The following is a 20,756-nucleotide window of genomic DNA, read 5'->3' on the forward strand; positions in this document are numbered from 1 at the left end:
TATTTTCTTGTTAATTAAACATTGATTTTGCAATTGTTTTATTTCCAAACATATTGTAACAAAGAACATGATTCAATAAAACAAAAGAACAACTTTTGAATCTTCTCACAAGCATCCAAATCCCTCAGGAGACCCTAGTAGTAACTAAATGGGCAATTTTCTTTAGGATAGACAGTATACACATTAAACGTTTTTGTATACGTTTAAAGAGCATTAATCTATATAATTCCTCCATATTTGTATAATCAACACATGACTAGAATTTCATTTAACTTGATTACAATGTGCTACGCTAAGCTTTTAAGACGTTTGCGATAAGAATAGGTTATAATGAATTTACAATAAACACAAACATTTCTCTGCATCTTCAGTATCTCTCACTTAGATGTGTTCTCCATACTTGGATGTGTTCTGATATAACAAGAGATCAATACAAGTGGGCAGAGAAGCTAATTTGGGATAGTTCACCCAAAAATAAAAACTCAACACTCATGATATGATTAGTAACTAGGGTTGTCAAGCTCCTTAAAGGACAAAAAGCAGCATTACTGGCAGAGCCAAGTACATACCGTCCTCTGTTATCAACAGTTTTGGGTAAATTACCAAGTTATCGACTACAAATTACTTCTCTAAAATTTGTAATCACATTACTTTACTGATTTCACCAAAAAGTTTACTTTTTTCACTCCGTAAATTCAAAATACTTTCTATATCTCTATATTGTTCATCATCGCACATACAGCTAACACTGCGCATCACCCTTAAAATGACTGGTTAGGGGGTGCAAGCCCTTCCGCTCTCACAGAAACACAAACAAATGTACATTTTTACTATCCTTTAAACGTACAACTTTAATGTCACAGCTCATGTATCAGCACGATAGACGCTAGTAAAGGGCTTGACAGTGCAGGTTCAAGTGATACCATCAGCCAATCAGTGTTGTCAGGTCAATATTCTTCTGTGGCTCCAGAGAAATTTAAGGTATTTATGGCTCAAGAGATTGGCTTAAAAAAAAAAAGGTTCCAGAAGAGTGTCCATTCTCTGCAGACATTAAATGCATATACTGTTTAGAGACACAATAGGTATCATATGTCATACAGAGGCATTGTGAACGGAGTACATGTTCTACATTGTCTTTATTTAGCAAGAGACTTTTTGTATTTCATTCAAAACAAGAAAAATTAATAAAACTTTACAACTGAATAATTGGACCCATCCATTAACATTAATACAAAAAACATTCAGATAGGCTACTCGGATGCAGAACTTTGACTGGACGTTGTCAGTGTTGATTTGCCACGCTGCTGCTGAGACTTGAGCCTCTTATATTTCTAGAGAAAGTAAAAGGATGTCAGTTACAACTATACTCCAATTTAGCAATTTCTGCTTACAGTCAATATTAAAATCAACTGTTGAACTCAATATCCGACCATGTTCATGTGTACACAGACACAATAATTTTTTTTATTCATAACAATAATGAAAGGAAATAAATAAAAATTACATGGTATATACAGCAATGTTTCTGGTTCAATACAAGGCTCAATCGACATCTATTGGATAAAGTTTTTGTTGCAACAAAAATAATTTCCACTCGTCAATTTTGTTTCTTGCACAAATCAAGGTAACACTGGGAGTAAAGCTAAAAATTTTTTATAATTGGCCCTTCGCACTTTCATTCCAAGTGCCTTACTGTACATGCAACTAAAAAGAGATGAAAGATGATTTGAAATAGTTTGTCAATCAAGATGCAAAAAAAGCTGACGATAGATCTTGTCTTGTGTTGAATCATGAACACTCCTTTAAATGTCTCTCTATAATATATCAGGTGTTCGGTCATGTACAAGAATATGAATAATTCACCATTTCTCTCACACGTATACATCTTAGCCAAATACATTTAAAAAAAATTTTTTTTACACAATTCCTGACATTTAATCGTAGAAAAAAAAATTTGTTCAGTTAGGATCACTACTTTATTTTAAGAATGTGAAAATGTCAAAAATAGAGAGAATTATTTAACTGCAACAGCTGTAAACATTTACGAGCCCCCGCTTGCTTGCCACGTTTTCACTTTGAAAGACACAGCGCATGCATTTATTTAATTAAATCATATTCTTTAAAGTTTGATAATTACATTAGGTCATATCACGATTCCTGTATTTCTGCCTCCAAATTTAAGGCCTGTTTAAGTATCCACAGGAACCCTGTTATAGTCATAACTGTACAAGACTGAACACCTAATCTACTTCATAGAGAAACACTAACATACTTTACTCAAATAAAGTGCAATTCATTTTAACTGTTAAATTGTAATATGTACCTCCATGTTCTGGTAATGCCGTAGGCTACTACAGTGACTTTTCTTTGCAGTTTCCTCATTTTCATAGAATAGAGAGCAAAGTCTGCAGAAGAAACCCGTTTTAGGCACCACAAAGTCAGCCCCTATGAAGGACATAGATAAAACAAAAATAAGACATATGCTGTTATCAATACTATTTACTGACTGACACAAATCTGTCTAAAATCAATAAATAAAAATCACAGCGCAAATTAACCAAACTAGTGAAACTTTTCAAAAGGAAAAAGCATGCTTTTCCATTATGCAAGCATTTCTTATGTGGGCTGACTACATTAAATTCAGAAGACAGAGAGAAGTATTTTTAGTTGCAAAAAGGCATTAGTGCTGATGCAAGACAACTGTTTGTTACTTCTAGTGCATCTCTTACCAATGGGGTTGTCTGGACTATATGGGGGCAAGGTGAAATCTTCAATCACAGGAAATTGAGAACAGACTTTCTTGGCTTCGGGTTCCTCCCTCATCTCAGTCTCACGTCTTTGTTTAGACTCTTCTGAAAATGTAAACAATTTCACAGTTCAGGTAAGAAAACACAATGGTATCAACAAATAGGACACATAAAATAATAGTTCTTAATAATAATAGTTTTGAGAATTAATGAGATTCCCATGTACTATGCAGAATGAATAAGGTCTACATGCAAGGGCCAGAAACATGCCAGTCTGGCGTACCTTTGATTGTTGTTTTTTTGTCAGCAACAGGCATTTCAACAACAGCTCTTTCTGACTCCGAATAGTCATCAACTTTGTCTCCATTCCTCTCATCTGACCCGGAAGAGACAATCTCTGTGCTAGATGAATCTGGAACTCTCACGGTTTCAGCCTTTTGGGAGTCTGGCTCATCAAGCTCTACAGGGTCTGGAGCTGAAGGAGGACTCTCAGGTTTGGAGGCAGTTGGTGCTGGTTCACCCTCTGCACTCGTCTCAGGCTCATCTGACTCTTTGTCATTCTTTGCTGCATCTCTTTTACCCCTTGTGGATCTTCTCACTACAGAGCGACAAAACAGACAATTGACTACACCATATAATACTTACTGAGGCCACTTTCCCCTGAAAAGTACATCTATTACATATTAATCTGGGTGCAACCAGAAAATATTTATTTTCCCTCTTTACTCACCTGGAGTCTGGCGAGCTCTCTTTTTGGCCCTTGCAGCTGTCTTTTTTACTACCTCCTGTACCTTGACCTCTTCACTTGGTGGCTGTTCCTCTTCCTCCTCCCCTACTTCATCCACGGTTACAAAATTCATCGAACAAAAATCTTCCAAATCACAGGCATCTTCCTCTTGGCTTGGTGATTGCTCAGGCTCCTCTGGCCTGGGTGGTGTTTTGAAGTTGGGACTGGTAGGCTTGGGCTCACTCTGCTCCACTTCCTCAATCTCATCATCATCACCCTTGGCCTCATCCAGGGTTACAAGTGTCTGAATAGATAAAACAAAGTCCATGGCAAAAACATGAACAGATTAACCCCAAGTCAAAACCAAACCATGGTTCTAATTACATTATAGTCACAATCATGTTTTTGAAAAAGCTTTGTATAATGTTTAAGTGTTGCCTTTGCAAAAGGGGTCCAGTTAAGTGGGAAAACTGACCTCATTGTTAAACGAATCATGCCCTTCAACAATCTCATCAAGTGTGACCAGGTCTTGAAGTTCTTTTTCCAACTGGTATTCTTCACCTCCAGTTTCCTCATCTACAACTTCATCAACAGTCAAAAGTGTCTCAGGGACTTCTTCAGCCATTGAATGCTGTTCCTCATCTGCTGCTTCAGGAAAATCTTCCTCACCCTCACTGACCTCATCAAGAGTCACCATAGCATCATGGGAGGGAAGGTCAGACATCACAGTTGCCTCATCTTTATCTTCCATGTCTGGAGCAGAAGTTTCAGACTGCTCGGCATTGCCATTTTCTGATTTCCCTAACTTTTTTGTAGAAGTTGTTTGACAGTCTTCCTTCTGGACAGGGGAGGAAGAAACAGGCTGGGTTGTTTCAATGCCAGTGCTTTCTTTCGTGGAAAAAAAGGTCTGTGTCGGAAAACTGGGGTTCTCCTCTGCAGGAGCTGAAGATCCTAGAGGAGTATAAAGCTCTGTACTCTCAACAGCACGTTTCACTGCAACAGGTTCCAGTTGGTTATCCATGCTCTCTTCCTGAGGCTCGTTCTCTTTCTGCTTTTGAGATTCTACAACCTCAGCAACTGGCATGGTTTCTTCAGACTTTGTTTCAATTTTACCTGCAGTGTCAATAACTTTAGGGTCCTTGGTCTCAGAAGATCTAGTCTTGTAAGTTGTAGATCTAGACCTTGACTTTTGTTTTGGTTCATTAGCTGGAGTAGACTTTGCATTAGAAGAGATGGTGGAGAGAGCACTGGGATCATCCTGGACTTTCTCGTCCTTGGCTAAAGACTCAGAGCTTAAGGTCACAGTTTCCTCTGTATCATCCCCTACTTCGTCGACCGTCACAAACTCATCAATGTTAAAGGGAAATGGTTCCTCAGACCATTTAGTCTCTTCCTCTTTTGCCTGGAAAGCACAAATACTTAGTTAGAGACAGATATCTTCAGTAATAAGACTGAGACTAGAGACAAACCAATGACTTACATGTCTGTTGATGCTTACCTTTTCGATTTTACTTGTTTTTGTGTGACTTCTTGAGGGCTGTGAGCTCTTACTATGACTCTATGAAAAGCACATAATACAAATTAGGTCAAAACTTTCAAATGTGAAAGCGATCTTTCCACCAGTTTAGAAAAAAGAAACAAGAAACTTCTCCATTAATTGATATATTTGGTCTTTCTCACCCTGCGATCATCAACATGCCCCCTTGATCTCTTTGATGGGGGGCTAGATTTACGCCTGCTCTTCCGGGAGGATGACCCTGATGGCGGTGTGGAATGCCTTGAAGGGGAATCTTCAGAATTCCCCCTGCTCCTGTGCTTAGAAGATGCCGCCTCCTCTGGGGACAATGTGTCCATTTTCCTGCTTCTAGTTCTGGAGTTCTGAGGCTTTTTCTCTTTCTCAGACAGCAAATTTTTTCTATCAGATTGGGTGGCTTTCTTCACAGCTTTATCCGCTTTATCTGATGAGGGTGGCTTCTTGGAGCTTGATGGAACCTTGTTGGTTGTTTTCTCTGCTTCAGCCTTTTTTTCGGCATCCTGTTCAACATATTTTAATGAAGACTGCATGCGACACTGATGAACAGCTAATTCAAGTGCCTTTAAAATCTCATGTGTAACCGGAGGAAAGTCCAGTGTCATATCATCAAAGGGCAGAGGCAAAGTTTGCGGACTGTTTAAAGCTGGTATAACTTTAACAGCTGATTCACTGACAGTTTGATCAGAAGTGGAAGGCAGGCCAGAGGCAGGATCTGAGCTTGGAATAGCGTCAGATGTGGCAGTTGCCTGGACAATCTTCTCACCAGGTTGGATTTGATCACCAAGTTGAGGTTTATGGTCATCTATTTGTTGAGCGTAATTATTGGTTTCAAAAGGTTTAATTGGTTTAAGGTCATTCATTTGGTTCTCATTCTCAATCTCCTGTGATGCACAACTGCGCTCAATAACATCAGTGCGCTTGGTAAGTTCTTCTTGACTCTGAGTCTCCATGGCCTCCATTGGAGTTTCTCCACTGCTAGCAGTTGAAACAACAACCTCCATTTCTGACTTCAACTCAACATCACTTGATGGTTGTTGGTCTATTGCCAACTTTTCTTTGTCAATTGCATTAACTTTGACAGATGTAAGAACCAATTCTTTGGAAACATCTTCATCCTTTGGAATATTCTGATTGTCCACAGGTGAAACCTTATTCTGATCAGCTGTACCAATTGAAACAGCAGATTCTGTGGTGGAAACTGGGGTATCCAATTCATGCTTTACATTTACTGGTTCCACTAAAACAGCTGGTTCTTCTAAGAGACCCAATGATGCCAATTCCAGCTCTGCCTTCTCAGACTCATCTGCAACTGCAAATTCTGAAGAAATAATGGAGGGTCCAACTTCAATCTTTGCTTTCACAGAGTCAGTATCTGGGGTCATCATCACAGTTTCATTATCAGTTTGGGCATCATTGTGGGTATCCATTTCTTTAATCTCAGAAGTAGATGTTTCTGCATTAGAAGATATATCAACCGTCATGTCATTGGGAGCTGCAGTGATTTCAACATTACCATTTGCAGCTGTGACACTGTCAGCTTCTAACTTAACTTCACTATGACTTGTGCTTTTAGCAATAATTTCCTCACCTTCTGTCATAATATCAGTGTCAGTTGGGGCAACTTTGTCTGTAGTGACATGTGGAATTGCAGTCATGTTGTCCTGGGCACTAACTGTGCCAACAGTGGGAGTTGCTTCTGAAGTAGCAGCACCATCAGTTCTAGATGCAGTAGTTGCTGCTGGCTTTTGTGCTTTGATGGTATTAGGTTTCCCATCTGTAGCTGCCGACTTACCGGGAGGTTTAGCTCTAAGAAGAGAGTTAAACATGTCATTTTTTCTCCATATTTCCAGAACACCTTGTAAAAAAAAAAAAAAAACCCATAGAGTAAAATGAAATTCCTCTTACCCTTTTGCTTGTGGCTTCTTCATCACCTGTTACAAAAATAACATCCTGGTCAATTTATTAAATCACCACCTTAGCCACACATCAACATCTGCAAATGTGTTGAGGTGGGCAGCACATGACTGACAGTAACTGCTCAGCTACCTTGATTGGTTTGGCTAGTTGAAATGCAAGCAAATTGTTCTGGACCATAGAACGAATCTTGAGGAGCTGAATGTAGGCTTTCCTGGCATTAGCAGCACTCTCCATTTCAAAAATCACCTTTGATTGAAAAGATAAAGAATATTAATACAGAGATAAGCAAAGATCTCAAATTTAAGATCTTGTTAGAAAACTTGATCCTTTAACCTTTTCTCAAGCAGATATAACATTACACTGAAACCACTGTGCTTTCTGTTCCCTCTAGAGATAGTATACAAGACATGTAAGGTTGTGTAAATGATACAAGAGTGGAATTTGAATTTCTTACCCTGCCATTTAAAGGCAAATGCTTCTTGTAGGTACCATGGCGCTGAATCAGGGTCTCTACTTCCTTGACTGCATCAAGTGTTTTTGGCACATTTTTAACAATGAGTAGACGTTCTGGCAATGTCTACTCATCAGTAGTCGGGGGGGAAAAACACTATAGAATAAGTCTGATGTATGATACAGGTTATTTCAGTTTAAATGATTTAATTTTGAATGATATTAAACCAAGAGGACATACAGTCAATTTTATCCAGCATAAACATTTGGTGATTTACTTACAGGGGACTTCTCCATGCCCACCAGTACTCTGAAAAGTGACTCCTTTGGAGAGAAAAGTGACAAACCAATAAAGATCAGTACTGCATGAAATGTGCATGAATATAATGCACTCTGTCTGACAGACAAAAGAGAGAGCATTTAATGTGTTTATAAGCTCAGGTTAAGACCTAATAACTGATTTTATATTTTTACAGCTATTTACGGTCAAGCCAACTAGACAATACTTTGATGAAATCTATTTTTCCTCTAGTGAACTTAAGACACATATGGAGTGCATACTCACTGCGTAGTACAGGTCGATAGGTTGCATCATCATCTTGACGGTTATCGGTTTCTCCTGAATTTTAGCTGGGGTTTCAGAGCAGGCCTTCACCATGGCTTCAGCTGTCTCTGTGTTAAGCATTTGCAGGAAGGCCTGAAAGACACAAAAACATCAAAACTAATTCAAAAGAGATTCTTGGACATATGTGAGTGCAAGTTATTTCGTCATCTGCCATAATAAATTAATTTGTATATAATTGTTTATTGTAATTACCCTTTTCTGAGTGATTGCTATGACAGGAGTTGAGATGATGCCATAGGGTTTAGCAAATTTTGTGAGTTCATCCTCAGTAACCCCTTCTTCTGGAAGACCAGAAATCTCAACAATATTTTTTCTCCAGGGGATTGCCTGAAGTCAAAGACAGAAGGTAGTTGTTCATTTGTTTTAGTTTCTAATGAACAAGTACTATCAATAAACTCCAATGCATGTAGTCTGATGGTTGCTGCAAATGTAAATGTGGCATGTTTATTACCAGAAAAAAGTAGTGAAATGGAGAGCAACTAAGATAACTATACTGCTCTAACCCTAGAGCTCTTTTGAGAATTGCGCTTGGCCTAGGTTGCGCAGCGTAACTGTCCCGGTGATGAGTGCAGTAATATATACATGTATAAAATCATAGATTAGATAAAAAAATATTTACTCAAAGAGGCACCAAGAGAAATATTACTATTTGCACGGCATGGATGGTATAAGAGAGTAAATTAACACAGGTTTCCATTTGTGGAAAAAATGGCTTAGAGGGAGAACACAAAATAACATACCTTCTTTACAATCTTCTTGGTAACTGGTCTCTCTGCCAAATAACACAAACAAATGTTACACAGAGAGTCCTACATGACCATATTAGAAAATACGGAAGTTGATGTTGCTTACCTGAACCCTTAGCAGGGGGTTTAGCTTTAACGGTCTGTACGGTCTTTCTGGGGTCACGTAGTTTTTGGGGTGCCTTGATCACCGGAAATGTCCTGACACTTGTCAAATATTTTGCTTTAGTTGACAATGGTGCCTTGAACGCGTTGATACTTTTTACATATACTGACTGGGTTGGCTTTGTTGTAGTCACCTCTTTTCTATGTAAAAACACAAAAACATTAACAGGACTTTTTTCAAGAAAATATGTTATGTACTTAAGTAGAAACAGCAATTCACTGCATAACTACTGCATTGATGGCAACCTACTTCATAACAGTTTTTTCTGTCTTCATAGATTTTTTTCTGTCAGCATCTCTTGCATCCTAAAATTGTACACAGATTGGATTTAATTTGAGGACTTCGTATGGTTCACATTTCCAAGACTGTTTATGGACTTAACAACTGCATATATACCTTCTCCATGAGGATCTTAATGACCTGCCCATGAATTGTCAGATTCTTACAGTTGAGCAAAGCTTTGGCATCCTCCTCTCTTTCCATACACACTGAGGCCTGAAAGATGGAGTGAATGAACCAAAAAGGAAAACCTTTGCACTAGCCACAACAACCAGATTTCCACATTGCATTTTTATGTATAAGGGCATTTAAGTATTTCTCTCATGAAAGCCCAGTTAAAAACAAAACAAAAAACAAGATAAACAGAGTATTCCTACCTCATTAATGGCTTTGAGGAGGATGGCAGTATAAATCTTGCCAAAGGGTTTAATGGCATCTGTCAGTTCTTTGCTGGTAGTGCCTTGAGGAATTCCCAAGAGTCTCAGTAAACAGGTAGTGCCTGGGGCATCCTTGCTTTTAGGCTTTGCATCCTGTACAAACAAAAACTGATATAAATCCGATTTTGTACACAATTATAAGCACGGACACACCTAATGGAAATGCCCAAAATAAATGGAGAAACAAGCACATTTACATCTTCCTGTAACTTCTGTATGAGGCTATACCTTTAATGAGCTGGTAGTCTTTGAAGTGGAGTGTCTGCTTGAGGTGGAGTGTCTGCTTGACCTGGAGAGTTCACTTCTCTTAGAAGGAGAGGAAGACCGTCTCCAACTGCTGCTACTTCCCTTTGACAAGGAAGCAGTCGAGCTGCTTCTCTTCTTAGCTAGTTCTGCAAGTAGGGCTGGTGCCAAGGATTCCACTACTGCCTTCAAAGTACTACTATCTGCGATTGAGGAAAGCTCAGCTGTGGGAAATTAACTTGATGCATTAGTATTTTAAGCGATTTGAAAGAAAAAAAAAAAAGGCCTATGAAAATGTGCTTTCATACATTGTAAAAAGTGCATTACAATAATTGATCCTACCGGATGACATGATTTTTTTGGCCAGTCGTTCACTACTACTAGATCTCTGCTGGGAGGGGCTGCTCCGACGGGGGCTTGATCGACGTGCAGGAGAACGCTTACTGCTACTGTAATGACTACTGTAACCTGGAGATCTTGACCGATGGGCTGGCGGACTACGGGACCTCCGTCTGTAAGGGCTCCCTTGAGTCCTCCTGTAGGGGGACCGAGACCGGCTGTGACTTCTATTGCGGCGGTTCCTTCGAGGGCTCCGCGATCGTGAACGGGATTGAGAGCGTGACCGTATACAACGGCTTGATGAATCATGGTGCCTCTTCGGGCTGGGGGATCTGGAGTATGAGTGAGAACGGGTGTGACGCTTCAAGTTGCTGTGCTCGGACTGCTGTGTGTCAGGTCTGTGGATGATTAACAAATTGTAAAAAATACATTCAAATGCTTTTTCAGAACTAGAAAAAGAGATCAAGTATAGAAGCCTATTTCTTGATAATGTAATTATACTTGCCTGTCCTATTTCTGGGTTCCCACTCTTTTCAAGACACATTTTCACAGGACATTTTGTGCCAAACAAGTGTAATATTTAAGCAAAAACCCACACGTCCATTTAAATGGGATTATTTTTTGGCGTCAAAATATGTAATTTCCATGCGCTTTATAGCTAATGTAAATTTTATGACTAGATTCCGTCCGCAAAGCAGAGATGACAGCAGATGATGAAAATGTATGTTACAGGGATTTGTTCATGACAGTTGTTTAACATTCAGGGCTGGATTGGTAATCTGGTATACCAGGACATTAATAACATTTACAATTTGGAAAAAATGTAACTACTTCAAAGAGTTCTCATCAAAAAAATCCTCCACGTTAAGCAATGACAGCTTTACAGATCCTTGGCATTCCAGCTGTCAGTTTGTCCAGATACTCAGGCGACATTTCACCCCACACTTCCTGTAGCACTTGCCATAGATGTGGCTGTTTTGATGGGCACTTCTTAATCACCTTACAGTCCAGCTGATCCCACAAATGCTCAATGGGGTTAAGATCCATAACACTCTTTTCCAATTATCTGTTGTCCAATGTCTGTGTTTCTTTGCCCACTCTAACCTTTTCTTTTTTGGTTTCGAAAGTGGCTTTTTCTTTTGAATTCTTCGCATAAGTCCTGCACACATGAGTCTTCTCTTTACTGTTGTACATGAAACTGGTGTTGAGCGGGTAGAATTCAATGTGAGGTGTCTAATTCTCAAACTAGAGACTCTGATGTACTTCTCTTGTTTAGTTGTACATCTGGCCTTCCACATCTCTTTCTGTCCTTGTCAGAACTAGTTGTCCTTTGACTTTGAAGACTGTAGTGTACACCTTTGTATTTTTGGCAACTTCAAGGATTGTATATCCTTCATTTCTCAAAACAAAGATTGACTGACGAGTCAATTTCTTTTTTGCCATTTTTTAATCTAATATTGACCTTAAAGAGCACCTATTATGTTTTTTCAAATATTACCTTTCATGTAGTGTGTTATATAGCTGTTTGTGAATGTAAAAAAAAAATAAATAAATAAATAAATAATCGGCAACGTTTCAAAAATCAAAGTGCGTGACAAATGGAGTTATTGACTCCCAAAAGAAAGAACAGACTTAATTCCTGTTACTAAACTACAAAATTTGGTAACCAAAACACACCTCTGGTCTTCATTGGCTGCTTCCGAACCGCTTTGACCCCACCCTCAAACACTAGACTACACAGCGGTAGACCAATCACAACAAACTGGGATATCTGACCAATCAGAGCAGAGTCTCTCTGAAAGGAGGAGTTTAGAATGAATCCTTTAGAACGGATCATTGAACGAGTCGTTTTTGACACTGGGAAAAAAAAGGTAATGCTGCCCTTTAAATGAGCAAATTAAAGTGTTTTTTGAACTTGGACACGTGTAAATCTATTTTATGAGACCTTTAAAACAAAATTAGGCACGTTTCAAAACAATAATAGGTGCACTTTAAGACTTGACAGTCTATTGCATACTGTGGCAACTAAAAAAAATTTGATATACTTGATTTTCCAGAACCAAATTCGCAATTCAGCATGATCACTCAAGGATAAGGTGTTGGAGTGATGGCTGCTGGAAATGGGGCCTGTTTAGATTTGATCAAAAATGACTTCTCAAATAGCGATGGTGCTTTTTTTACATCAGTAGTGTCCTGACTATACTTTGTGATCAGATTAATGCCAATTTGGTGAATTAAAGTACCGATTTCCTTCCGAAACAGCAAAATATGTACATTATTCCAAACTTTTGGCCACCAGTGTAGGTATTGTTCTATGACTGTAAAACTGCATTGCAAAATTCAACATTTTGCAAGATGCATGGGAACCCTGAGATTTACATGAAAATCCCCCATTAACTGTACCTTAGCAACAGTAGCGGTTCTAGCTTGTATGGCACACAGGGCGACTTTAGGTATGAGCAACATGGGCAGTAGCCCGGGGTGGCATCTTGCTGGGGGCAGCACAGACCCCCCCTTCAGCAAGTTTGTGCTGCCCACACCTAAATCCACCAATTCTTAGCAAAGGCTTACAATTTATCTGTGAAACCAGCCCTATGTGTCCAAAATGAGAGACAGTAGAGTCTTACCTTGAAACTGAGACAGCCTCAACATTCCAGTCAGGGTATCTATGAAAACAACACAAATACAGCTTTTCATTCATTGCTAAAGGAGACCTCCTTATGAAATCATGGATTTCAACAGCACAAATGAACTCTGGCAGACAATCATTAAACACTCACTGTTTCCTAAGAAGTCTACAACGCTCAATGTGAAGATTTGTGTTCTGATGTTCAATCCAGTCCTGCAAACGAAACAAACATGCTACAATTAACAAATTAATGGTGCATTTTTTCCTCAAGTGTCTTTTGCTCAGAAATCCTACATGTCTGTTGACACTGAGAACTGCTGCTTTAATTTTATCATTTGATTTCAGGAGGTGGATTACACACAGTGCACCTGCAGATGCACAAGCCATCAACATAAATCTGTTTATAGATATTACCAATTCTTTTTTTTAAAAAAAGGACCTAAAACATATCAAAATTAGTGACACTTATGACTTGTTAAAACCCACTATGCCCTCTTTACTAGAAAATAAATATTTAAGTCCATGTTGTTTGTGAAAACTACTTCCAGCATGAAAAAAGTCCAAAGTGTGTCTTCAGGATTACAAAGATGGTAGTTTTCTGCCTCTCATCTTCAGCATTGTAAGAAGTCATCAGGTCTTCTTAACTGCCTCCACAATAGGAATTGTAGCTTTCAAGGAGCTGATATTAGGTTTCAGCAAAATTACATGTTTTTCATCAGGCATCTGCAGTTTTCCAATAAACAGACTTGCAGGTCTCCTTCCAAGGATGCCAAAACTGGATTGGCTTAGAGTAGTTGAACTACTAATTATGATTTTAAAAATCCAGCCTTAGTTTCCCTACTCTACTATATCATTGCATATATATATATATTTTTTTATTATTATTTTTTTTTTACCAACCACAATTAATGAGCGAGTTAACATACATTAACATTTCATTACAGGTTTCTGATATTTTATTTAATTGTTAAATTTAATACAATGTGTTAAAATTATAGCAACACACATTTAGATGAATAAAACAACCCATGTGACCCTTTACATACAACAAAATAAATGCAAAACATGACAAATGAGGCACTACTTGGGTTGAGAAAATACTCACCTTAATCTGGACACATTCAATGATACATAGAGAGCATGTATGAGGAAAGATTCTTGGAGTAGCTGATGAGTAATCATTCATCATGGTGGGGGTAGGAAGTCTCTTTGCAACAGGTGCACTGATTGGAGATGAAAGGAACGGGATCCATTTAGAGCTTGGACTTGCGGACATATGACTGATGGTCAGAGGAAGAACACCAAGCTGAGGCATCAACTGTGAAGGAGGTGGCATCTGTAAAAGTGACGGCATCTGAGGCGGCGGCATCTGAGAAGGAGGTCGACTGGAAGATGGCAGAATAGACTGGGAAGCAGATGGTCTTGCTGTGAACATCTTGCTGGGTCTTGGATCCACTGGTGGAGGTTTCTGAAGATTTAGAACTTGTGCAGGACCTGAAGCTGCTTGGCAGGGCTGAGGACGTTTTATGTCCATCCCACTAAAGGGGGGTCCAGAAACATCCCTCCCATACTTTGGTGACTCTTTAGGTAGGTGTTCACTTGCATAGCCATCTGCGTTCTCCTCAGGATAGCCAAATTTACTAAAATGTCCATAGTCAATTACTTTGCCGTGCCGCGGGTCCGAGGCCATGAGTTCAGGTCTTGCATCAATATCAGTGATGCTTCTATTCGCTTTGCGCATACGGATGTCACGCAAAATAACTGGGAGGTTGTCAGGTGTCAGTTGATCATCTGGATAGTGGCTTAGAAGCTCTAGGTCCTCATTTGAGAGTCCAAAGCTGGCCAGGATGCTGCTGGCACTTTCTGGGGTGTAGCGTGAAGGTCGTTGTTCTGGCAGAGGTTGGCTGTCCAAACTGCTGGATGCTCCACTGCTACTAAAACCCGAAGACTGGAACACCTGTGTGGAACTGGAAGAACGATCCAAGCTAGAAGAGGCAAAGGGCTTGTTGGGATACAGAGACCAGTCAGCCTTATCGGATCTCAAAGAGCCACCAGTCCCTGGGTAACCAGTCCCTCCTGAGGAAAGCCCTTCATCCCTTGTGTCCTTTCTCAAGCGGGGGTCTGCTGTTTTGGGTTGCTGTAGTATTTGAGTAAGGCGGCGAACTTCCTCGCGGGCTCCCCGAAGGTTCCGGTCTATGGTGGCTTCAAGGTCTTGGGAAATCTGTGACTGACGTTGTCCCAACGCAAAGGGCATCTGCTGGTTAACCATCAATCCCCCACGAGAAGTGGACATGGAACCTGGGCCAAGACGGGCTGCCCCCAGTTCCAGTCCAGACTGTGACCCAAACTGGCCATGTACAATGGGCCTCTGACTATTAGGGAATGTCCCCCCACGGGGATTATATAATGGATGGGACATGGTGACCTTAAGAAAGTTGAGCAAGGTCAAGGCAGGTGAAGCCACGCTTCTGCCAGCAATTGCATTCAGCTGGTGGAGTGCCAACTGAGTCTTTATCTGTGCCAACTGAAGGGAGCCAGGGCCTAAGAGTGGCAGACTCCCAAAATGGCTGAGGGAATTTGCAATAGGGGGCACACAACTTTCCAAGAACAATGCAAAGCTGAAAAAATTAGGGGGAAAACACAGAAAGGATTATTGGCTTGGTGTCTTCAGGTTGTTACAAAAATGGCAAAAGTGCAGCGATCACTTTCTCCTTCAGTAAAGCACCCTCAAATCAGCAGCTTCAAAATACTCCTGAGCTTCAGAGGATTTAAACAGCTTTCCATGTCTTCACTGAGGAGGAAAAAACAGCAAGCAAAAAGGACAAGACAAAGGAAAATAATATTACAGTTTAGGACTACCTTTAGATAACTTTCATTTGTTATAGTGATTTTCTTGTTTTGCAAGACTGTGGTAAGACACGTTTAGCCTGAATGTAATGAGAGCAAGGAGGGACAAAATGAAAGGGCAGACTGTTAATTCATACACGTAAGGCAATCATGATTTATTAATAACCCCTGAGTAATACTTTGACTTTTTAGATCAAAGCTGACTTATTTATATATATATTTATATATATTATATAAAACAGCAGTCTGGACTGTCAATTTTGTCCATCATTATCAACACAGATTATCTTAAGGTGGATCGCTGAAGACCTGCAATCCACCTCACTACATTACCTCATCCATAAGAATTTGCCAGCAGAATACACAATCTAAACCAGTGTAAAAGCTAACATAAAATGAAACGTTAACATTTGCTATTCATTTTAGTCTCTGTAATGTGACGGTAGGCCGGGACATGATTTTATGCATTGATAATTTACTGGATTGTGAAAAGTAGGTGTTCAATAACAGAATGGAGGCTGACCTGAAAGACAGTTTGCAGTTGGTGGGGAAAGACTACTCACTGCATGAAACAGTGCTGACACTCACTTTAGAGTCTTTTTTTGACCGGGACATACTGTAGAAATGAAGGTGAAGTTCACCATTAAGAACATTTTGACATCTAAATGGTGACGCTTTTTCAAATCTAATGTAATTTTCATTACATAACTAACTAAAACCATTGGCAAAAAGGCTCACAAAATGCCTTAACAGCTATTGGTTAACATTTTCATGCCCCAGCAGCCTGGGTGACATCAGCTGTTATTACATTTTCACTAAAGATAATGAATAAACATTTTTGTCCCCTTTTGAATAATAACAGTACACTTGTGAATCATGCACAATAAGTCAAGAAACATGTATTAAGAACATAAATTAGGTACATTTTGACTTAATGTTGAGTTGAAGCTAGGGATGCACCTATACTGATATTGGTATCGGGTCCGATAGCACGCCCACGTACTCGTATTGGTAAAAATGCTCCAATACCAAAGTCTAGACCATCTGATGTACGAATGTCATTATGTAAACATTCAGAACACAGATTAAAATCACATGTCCTAGTGAGATTATTTAACAGCAATAGGTGTTATTTAATGAGATAAATAGATTGTTTGCACGTGCAGCGTTTTAAATGTGAGTGCTTGTGACTGTGTAGACCCGGTGTTGTGCAAGCATAAAGACACAAACTGCTCATACCTTTAGAGATCATCAACTCACACATGGAAAATATTTATGAGCATCGCATGCTCTGTATTATATGACAGCAGGCAGAGAGCCATTTCACTTTTTAGCACATGTCATATACAGACTACATATTTATTTATATAGTAGCCTTTTGTGGTTTAATAATCACTTTGGGTCATGTGGCGACCGGGATTGGGAATCTGCAGTCATTACGGCAGAGCACCTTGGTCTAAGGACACAGAAACACTTAAAAATAAAAGCTAAATTTAAATGAAAAAAGTATGACAAATAGATCAATACTGTATACTTACGTAATATTAACTTTTATACTACTACTACTACTAATAATAATAATTCTCACATCTGTGATGCTCTATTATGCAGAACGTTTTTGTTGTTGACAAAAGTAACTCCAATGTTGCATTTAGGATTGTGTTGTGAGGTTCTGTATATAAATACTTCGTATGATATTAAAAACAATGCAATATTATGTTGAATTTTTTATTTTATTTCATTTGATTTGTTATAATTAAGTGTATTTAAACACAGTTTTGATTATAACATTTAAATAAACTGCTGATATTGAGTTAAAAAAAAAAAAAAAAAACAAAACAGGTATCGGGGAGTACAAAAATAAAAATACAAAAAGTATTTTGTACGTGTACAAGCAGGTCAGGCTCACGACATGCATGTGATGGTTGCAGGAATAGTAGCCTAACTTTGTTTTATGTCATGGCCACGCCCCTTGTGCGTCGCTGTACTGAAACCCCTGTACTTTAGTGAATGCCGTGATGGTTGCAGGAATAGTAACAGTGGGAACATTCATTGGCTCAGACCTGCGGCGCCATCCAGCGACTGCACGCAAAATGTCCACTGAACAACAGTGATCGGCCGACTCACATGTCGGATACGCCATTTCTGATACGAGCTCTCGCCTTCACATGTATTAAATCACAGCCACTGTTTATGAAGGCTAGATGGAGCCGCTCTTTCAAGAGTCATACAAACATTAAGACAAACATGGTGATATTAGACCCATATTATATCACGACTTGAGCACATGTTCTGTACTTGTACAGCACGAGTCGTTTGATATCGTGAGACTAACAACAAATACACATTTATAGATGTATCGCGATGCGTCACAGCCCATCTACACTGCTCGAGAAATAAGAGCGTTTCCGTTCAATGACCGTCTGCAACACAAACACACGACAAACTACAACCTCTCATTACATTTAATGAAGCTCATGAATCCAGTATCGCTGATTTTAACGGAGGTGTTTCAGTCTGTCTATCGTGCTGTTGTTGACGAGTTCATGTCTCTAATACAAAATGAAAACAATATTTTTATAAAGACATGTAAACGCGGACATATATAGTCTAAATAGTGTATAAACTATTTCAAGATCGGTCTTGAAAAATATCCCGATGTTTGCAGGCCTCAGGCCCAGCTTCGCGCAGTCGACATCCGTCATTTTACAGAGGAAAAACTAGTTTTAGACGATCATCAAAAAACATTGTTTACACCAGGAGGACTCCTAAAACATTTGAGTTGCACCACGGTAACATACCTCGTGTTTTATGAAGTACAATCTTACTGTTGAAATTCGTCCGATCGGGACACTGTTTCTGCGGACGGTGAATTTGCGTCTCAGACGTGACCAAATGAACCAAGAGTCATCGCACACACGATGCATTCAGGAAAACTAATCTTCTTCTTCTTCTTCTTTCCTTTTTTTAATCGCAAACTGAGAGCTGAGTGCATTACCGCCATCTACTGATCAAAGACTATCAGGGATCAAGCCACCGCCGCTGGCGCTGCGTGTTCAGCTCCTCCATCGGTTGCTCCAAGCCCCTCAGGACAGAATATATATATATATATATATATATATATATATATATATATATATATATATATATAAATAAACTCTGTATGCATTTCAATGTCAAGAAATGACAGGTAAATAGGTGGACTGCAGAACAGTGCATAGTCATCTGAAATGAAATATGGCTTGAATGTGCACTATACGTTGTGCAGCATTTCATATCCGCATGAACTCGACCACTGAAGTGCACCACAGAAGCGGGCTTGATAAAGTCAGGTGAGGGAGCATTTCAACATAAACAACTTCCATTCACTCCAAACACCACACAACATTACAACAACCACTATGAGTGAACAGACCAGAACTCTCACAAATCCCTTTTCTGCCCTGCCAGCTAGACAAAAACAGCAATGAAGTAAACTAATAATTCATATTTCATCTTCTTATTCTGACTAAACCCCGTTTTGGGTGTGCATAACGTCTGTGTGCATCATACTGTAATTCATTTGTCAAACGTGAGGATATCTCGTTTACTTCCAACTACCTGCCTAAAAACAGATCGCTGCAAGTTTTTTAATAACCATATGATACAATGCCATATTTGGGCAGGTTCTTAATCATAATCATATTTTGTAGTCAATGAAATTAATAGGCCTCTTAAATTTTTAATTTACAGAAATGTGCTTCGTAGCTTTTATTTCTTTATACTGTAACACATTCAGCCTTCATCCATCATCTCTTCAGAAAAGAAGCAAATGTATAATTTAAGTTTTTGATATCACAACAGGAAAACAGTTTTAATGTCTGTGAAGGGGTTCATGGGTGGGAAAGGAGGAAAAGGGAAACTTGGGACTTTAACTCAAAAGGTAGGTCTTTAATTAGACAAACTCAAAATAGCTTTTCAGCATTCAATAATCACGCTTTTCAGCATACACAGCTTCACAGTCTCTGCTGTATGTGGTAACACACTCTCTGGACTGGGCCATCTTTTATCTCCCCAAACTCTCGCTGCGAACATAGAAATGGTAATTAGTCACAATTCATCTCAAGTGGATGTCATTACCGCTTTCTCTCTCCCCAGACTGGTGCTCGACCACGCCCTCACCTCCAAATACTCCCACCGCCCGACTCAGGCCGGGGGAACCGTCCAGATTGCCCACTCCCCCCTTTCCTGGAGAGGAAGTTCGTGAGAGCTATCTGCTCTCCCGATCTGTGGACCACCTCGAATTAAATGGCTGGAGTGCCAGATACCAACAGGTGATATGGGCGTTGGCATCTTTCATGCAGTGGAGCCATTAGAGCGGGGTGTGGTCCGAACAGAGGGTGAATGCTCATCCCAACAAATAGTAGTGGAGAGTGAAGACCACCCACTTGATGGTCAAACACTCCTTCCCTATGGTGCTGTACTTTGTCTCTCTCAAAGAGAGCTTTTCACTAATGTACAGCACAGGGCGCTCCTCCCCCTTCACCACTTGGAACACAACAGCACCCAGCCCCCTGTCCGATGCGTCCGTCTGCAAAATAAAAGGGAGAGGGAAACCAGGGGAATGCCGAAGCGGCCCGCCACAAAGTGCAGCTTTTACCTGTGCGAATGCCCGTTGGCATGGCTCCGTCCACTGGACCGGGCCTGTAGCTCCCTTTTTAGTGAGATCAGTCAGCGGGCTGGTGACGTCTGAATAATTAGGCACAAACCTGCGATAATAGCCAGCCAGCCCCAAGAACTGTCTCACCTCCTTTTTGGTCTTAGGATTCAGACATATCACAATTGCTGCGGTTTTTATCAATTTGGGGTCGCCAATGCCCCAAGTGGAACATCAGATAACTCACCTACACCCGTCCAATTGCGCACTTCTTCTGGTTTGCTGTGAGCCCCGCTTGTCGCAGCGACCTCAGAACAGCCCCCAGATGCTGCCAATCATTACTGTAAATAATGATATCATCCAAATAAGCAGCGGCATACAGTGTGTGGTTTGAGGACTTTGTCCATCAGATGCTGAAACGTAGCCGGGGCCCCAAA

At 39.9% G+C, this 20,756-nt stretch overlaps 1 protein-coding gene across 1 annotated transcript; it reads right to left on the reverse strand.

Moving 5' to 3' along the window:
• Positions 1-107: 107 nt before the first annotated feature.
• On the reverse strand, positions 108-18,599 carry LOC127643752 (zinc finger protein 638-like). The gene is made up of 26 exons (XM_052126654.1): positions 18,485-18,599; positions 13,942-15,627; positions 12,988-13,049; positions 12,835-12,873; positions 10,211-10,605; positions 9,854-10,092; positions 9,566-9,718; positions 9,306-9,404; positions 9,159-9,214; positions 8,853-9,049; positions 8,741-8,772; positions 8,193-8,327; positions 7,941-8,072; positions 7,658-7,699; positions 7,380-7,502; positions 7,055-7,171; positions 6,914-6,939; positions 6,597-6,814; positions 5,155-6,461; positions 4,973-5,032; positions 3,950-4,876; positions 3,478-3,778; positions 3,031-3,345; positions 2,730-2,852; positions 2,324-2,445; positions 108-1,331 (listed from the first exon to the last, which is right to left on the reverse strand). Exons 2-26 carry the CDS (start codon positions 15,253-15,255, stop codon positions 1,251-1,253), a joined length of 6,615 nt encoding a protein of 2,204 aa, XP_051982614.1. The 5' UTR covers positions 15,256-15,627; positions 18,485-18,599; the 3' UTR covers positions 108-1,250.
• Positions 18,600-20,756: the final 2,157 nt, after the last annotated feature.

Source organism: Xyrauchen texanus, chromosome 1 (assembly GCF_025860055.1).
Source record: "Xyrauchen texanus isolate HMW12.3.18 chromosome 1, RBS_HiC_50CHRs, whole genome shotgun sequence".
Lineage (NCBI taxonomy): Eukaryota > Metazoa > Chordata > Actinopteri > Cypriniformes > Catostomidae > Xyrauchen > Xyrauchen texanus.

What these genes read in the sequence shown, in the direction of transcription:
- LOC127643752 (XM_052126654.1), bottom strand. Translation starts at nt 15,255, where the DNA reads ATGTCCCATCCATTATATAATCCCCGTGGGGGGACATTCCCTAATAGT. An exon ending in AGACTACCAGCTCATTAAAG is followed by an intron (nt 9,719 to 9,853) that starts GTATAGCCTCAT and finishes TTGTTTGTACAG; the next exon opens with GATGCAAAGCCTAAAAGCAA. An exon ending in GGCATTACCAGAACATGGAG is followed by an intron (nt 1,332 to 2,323) that starts GTACATATTACA and finishes TACTTTCTCTAG; the next exon opens with AAATATAAGAGGCTCAAGTC.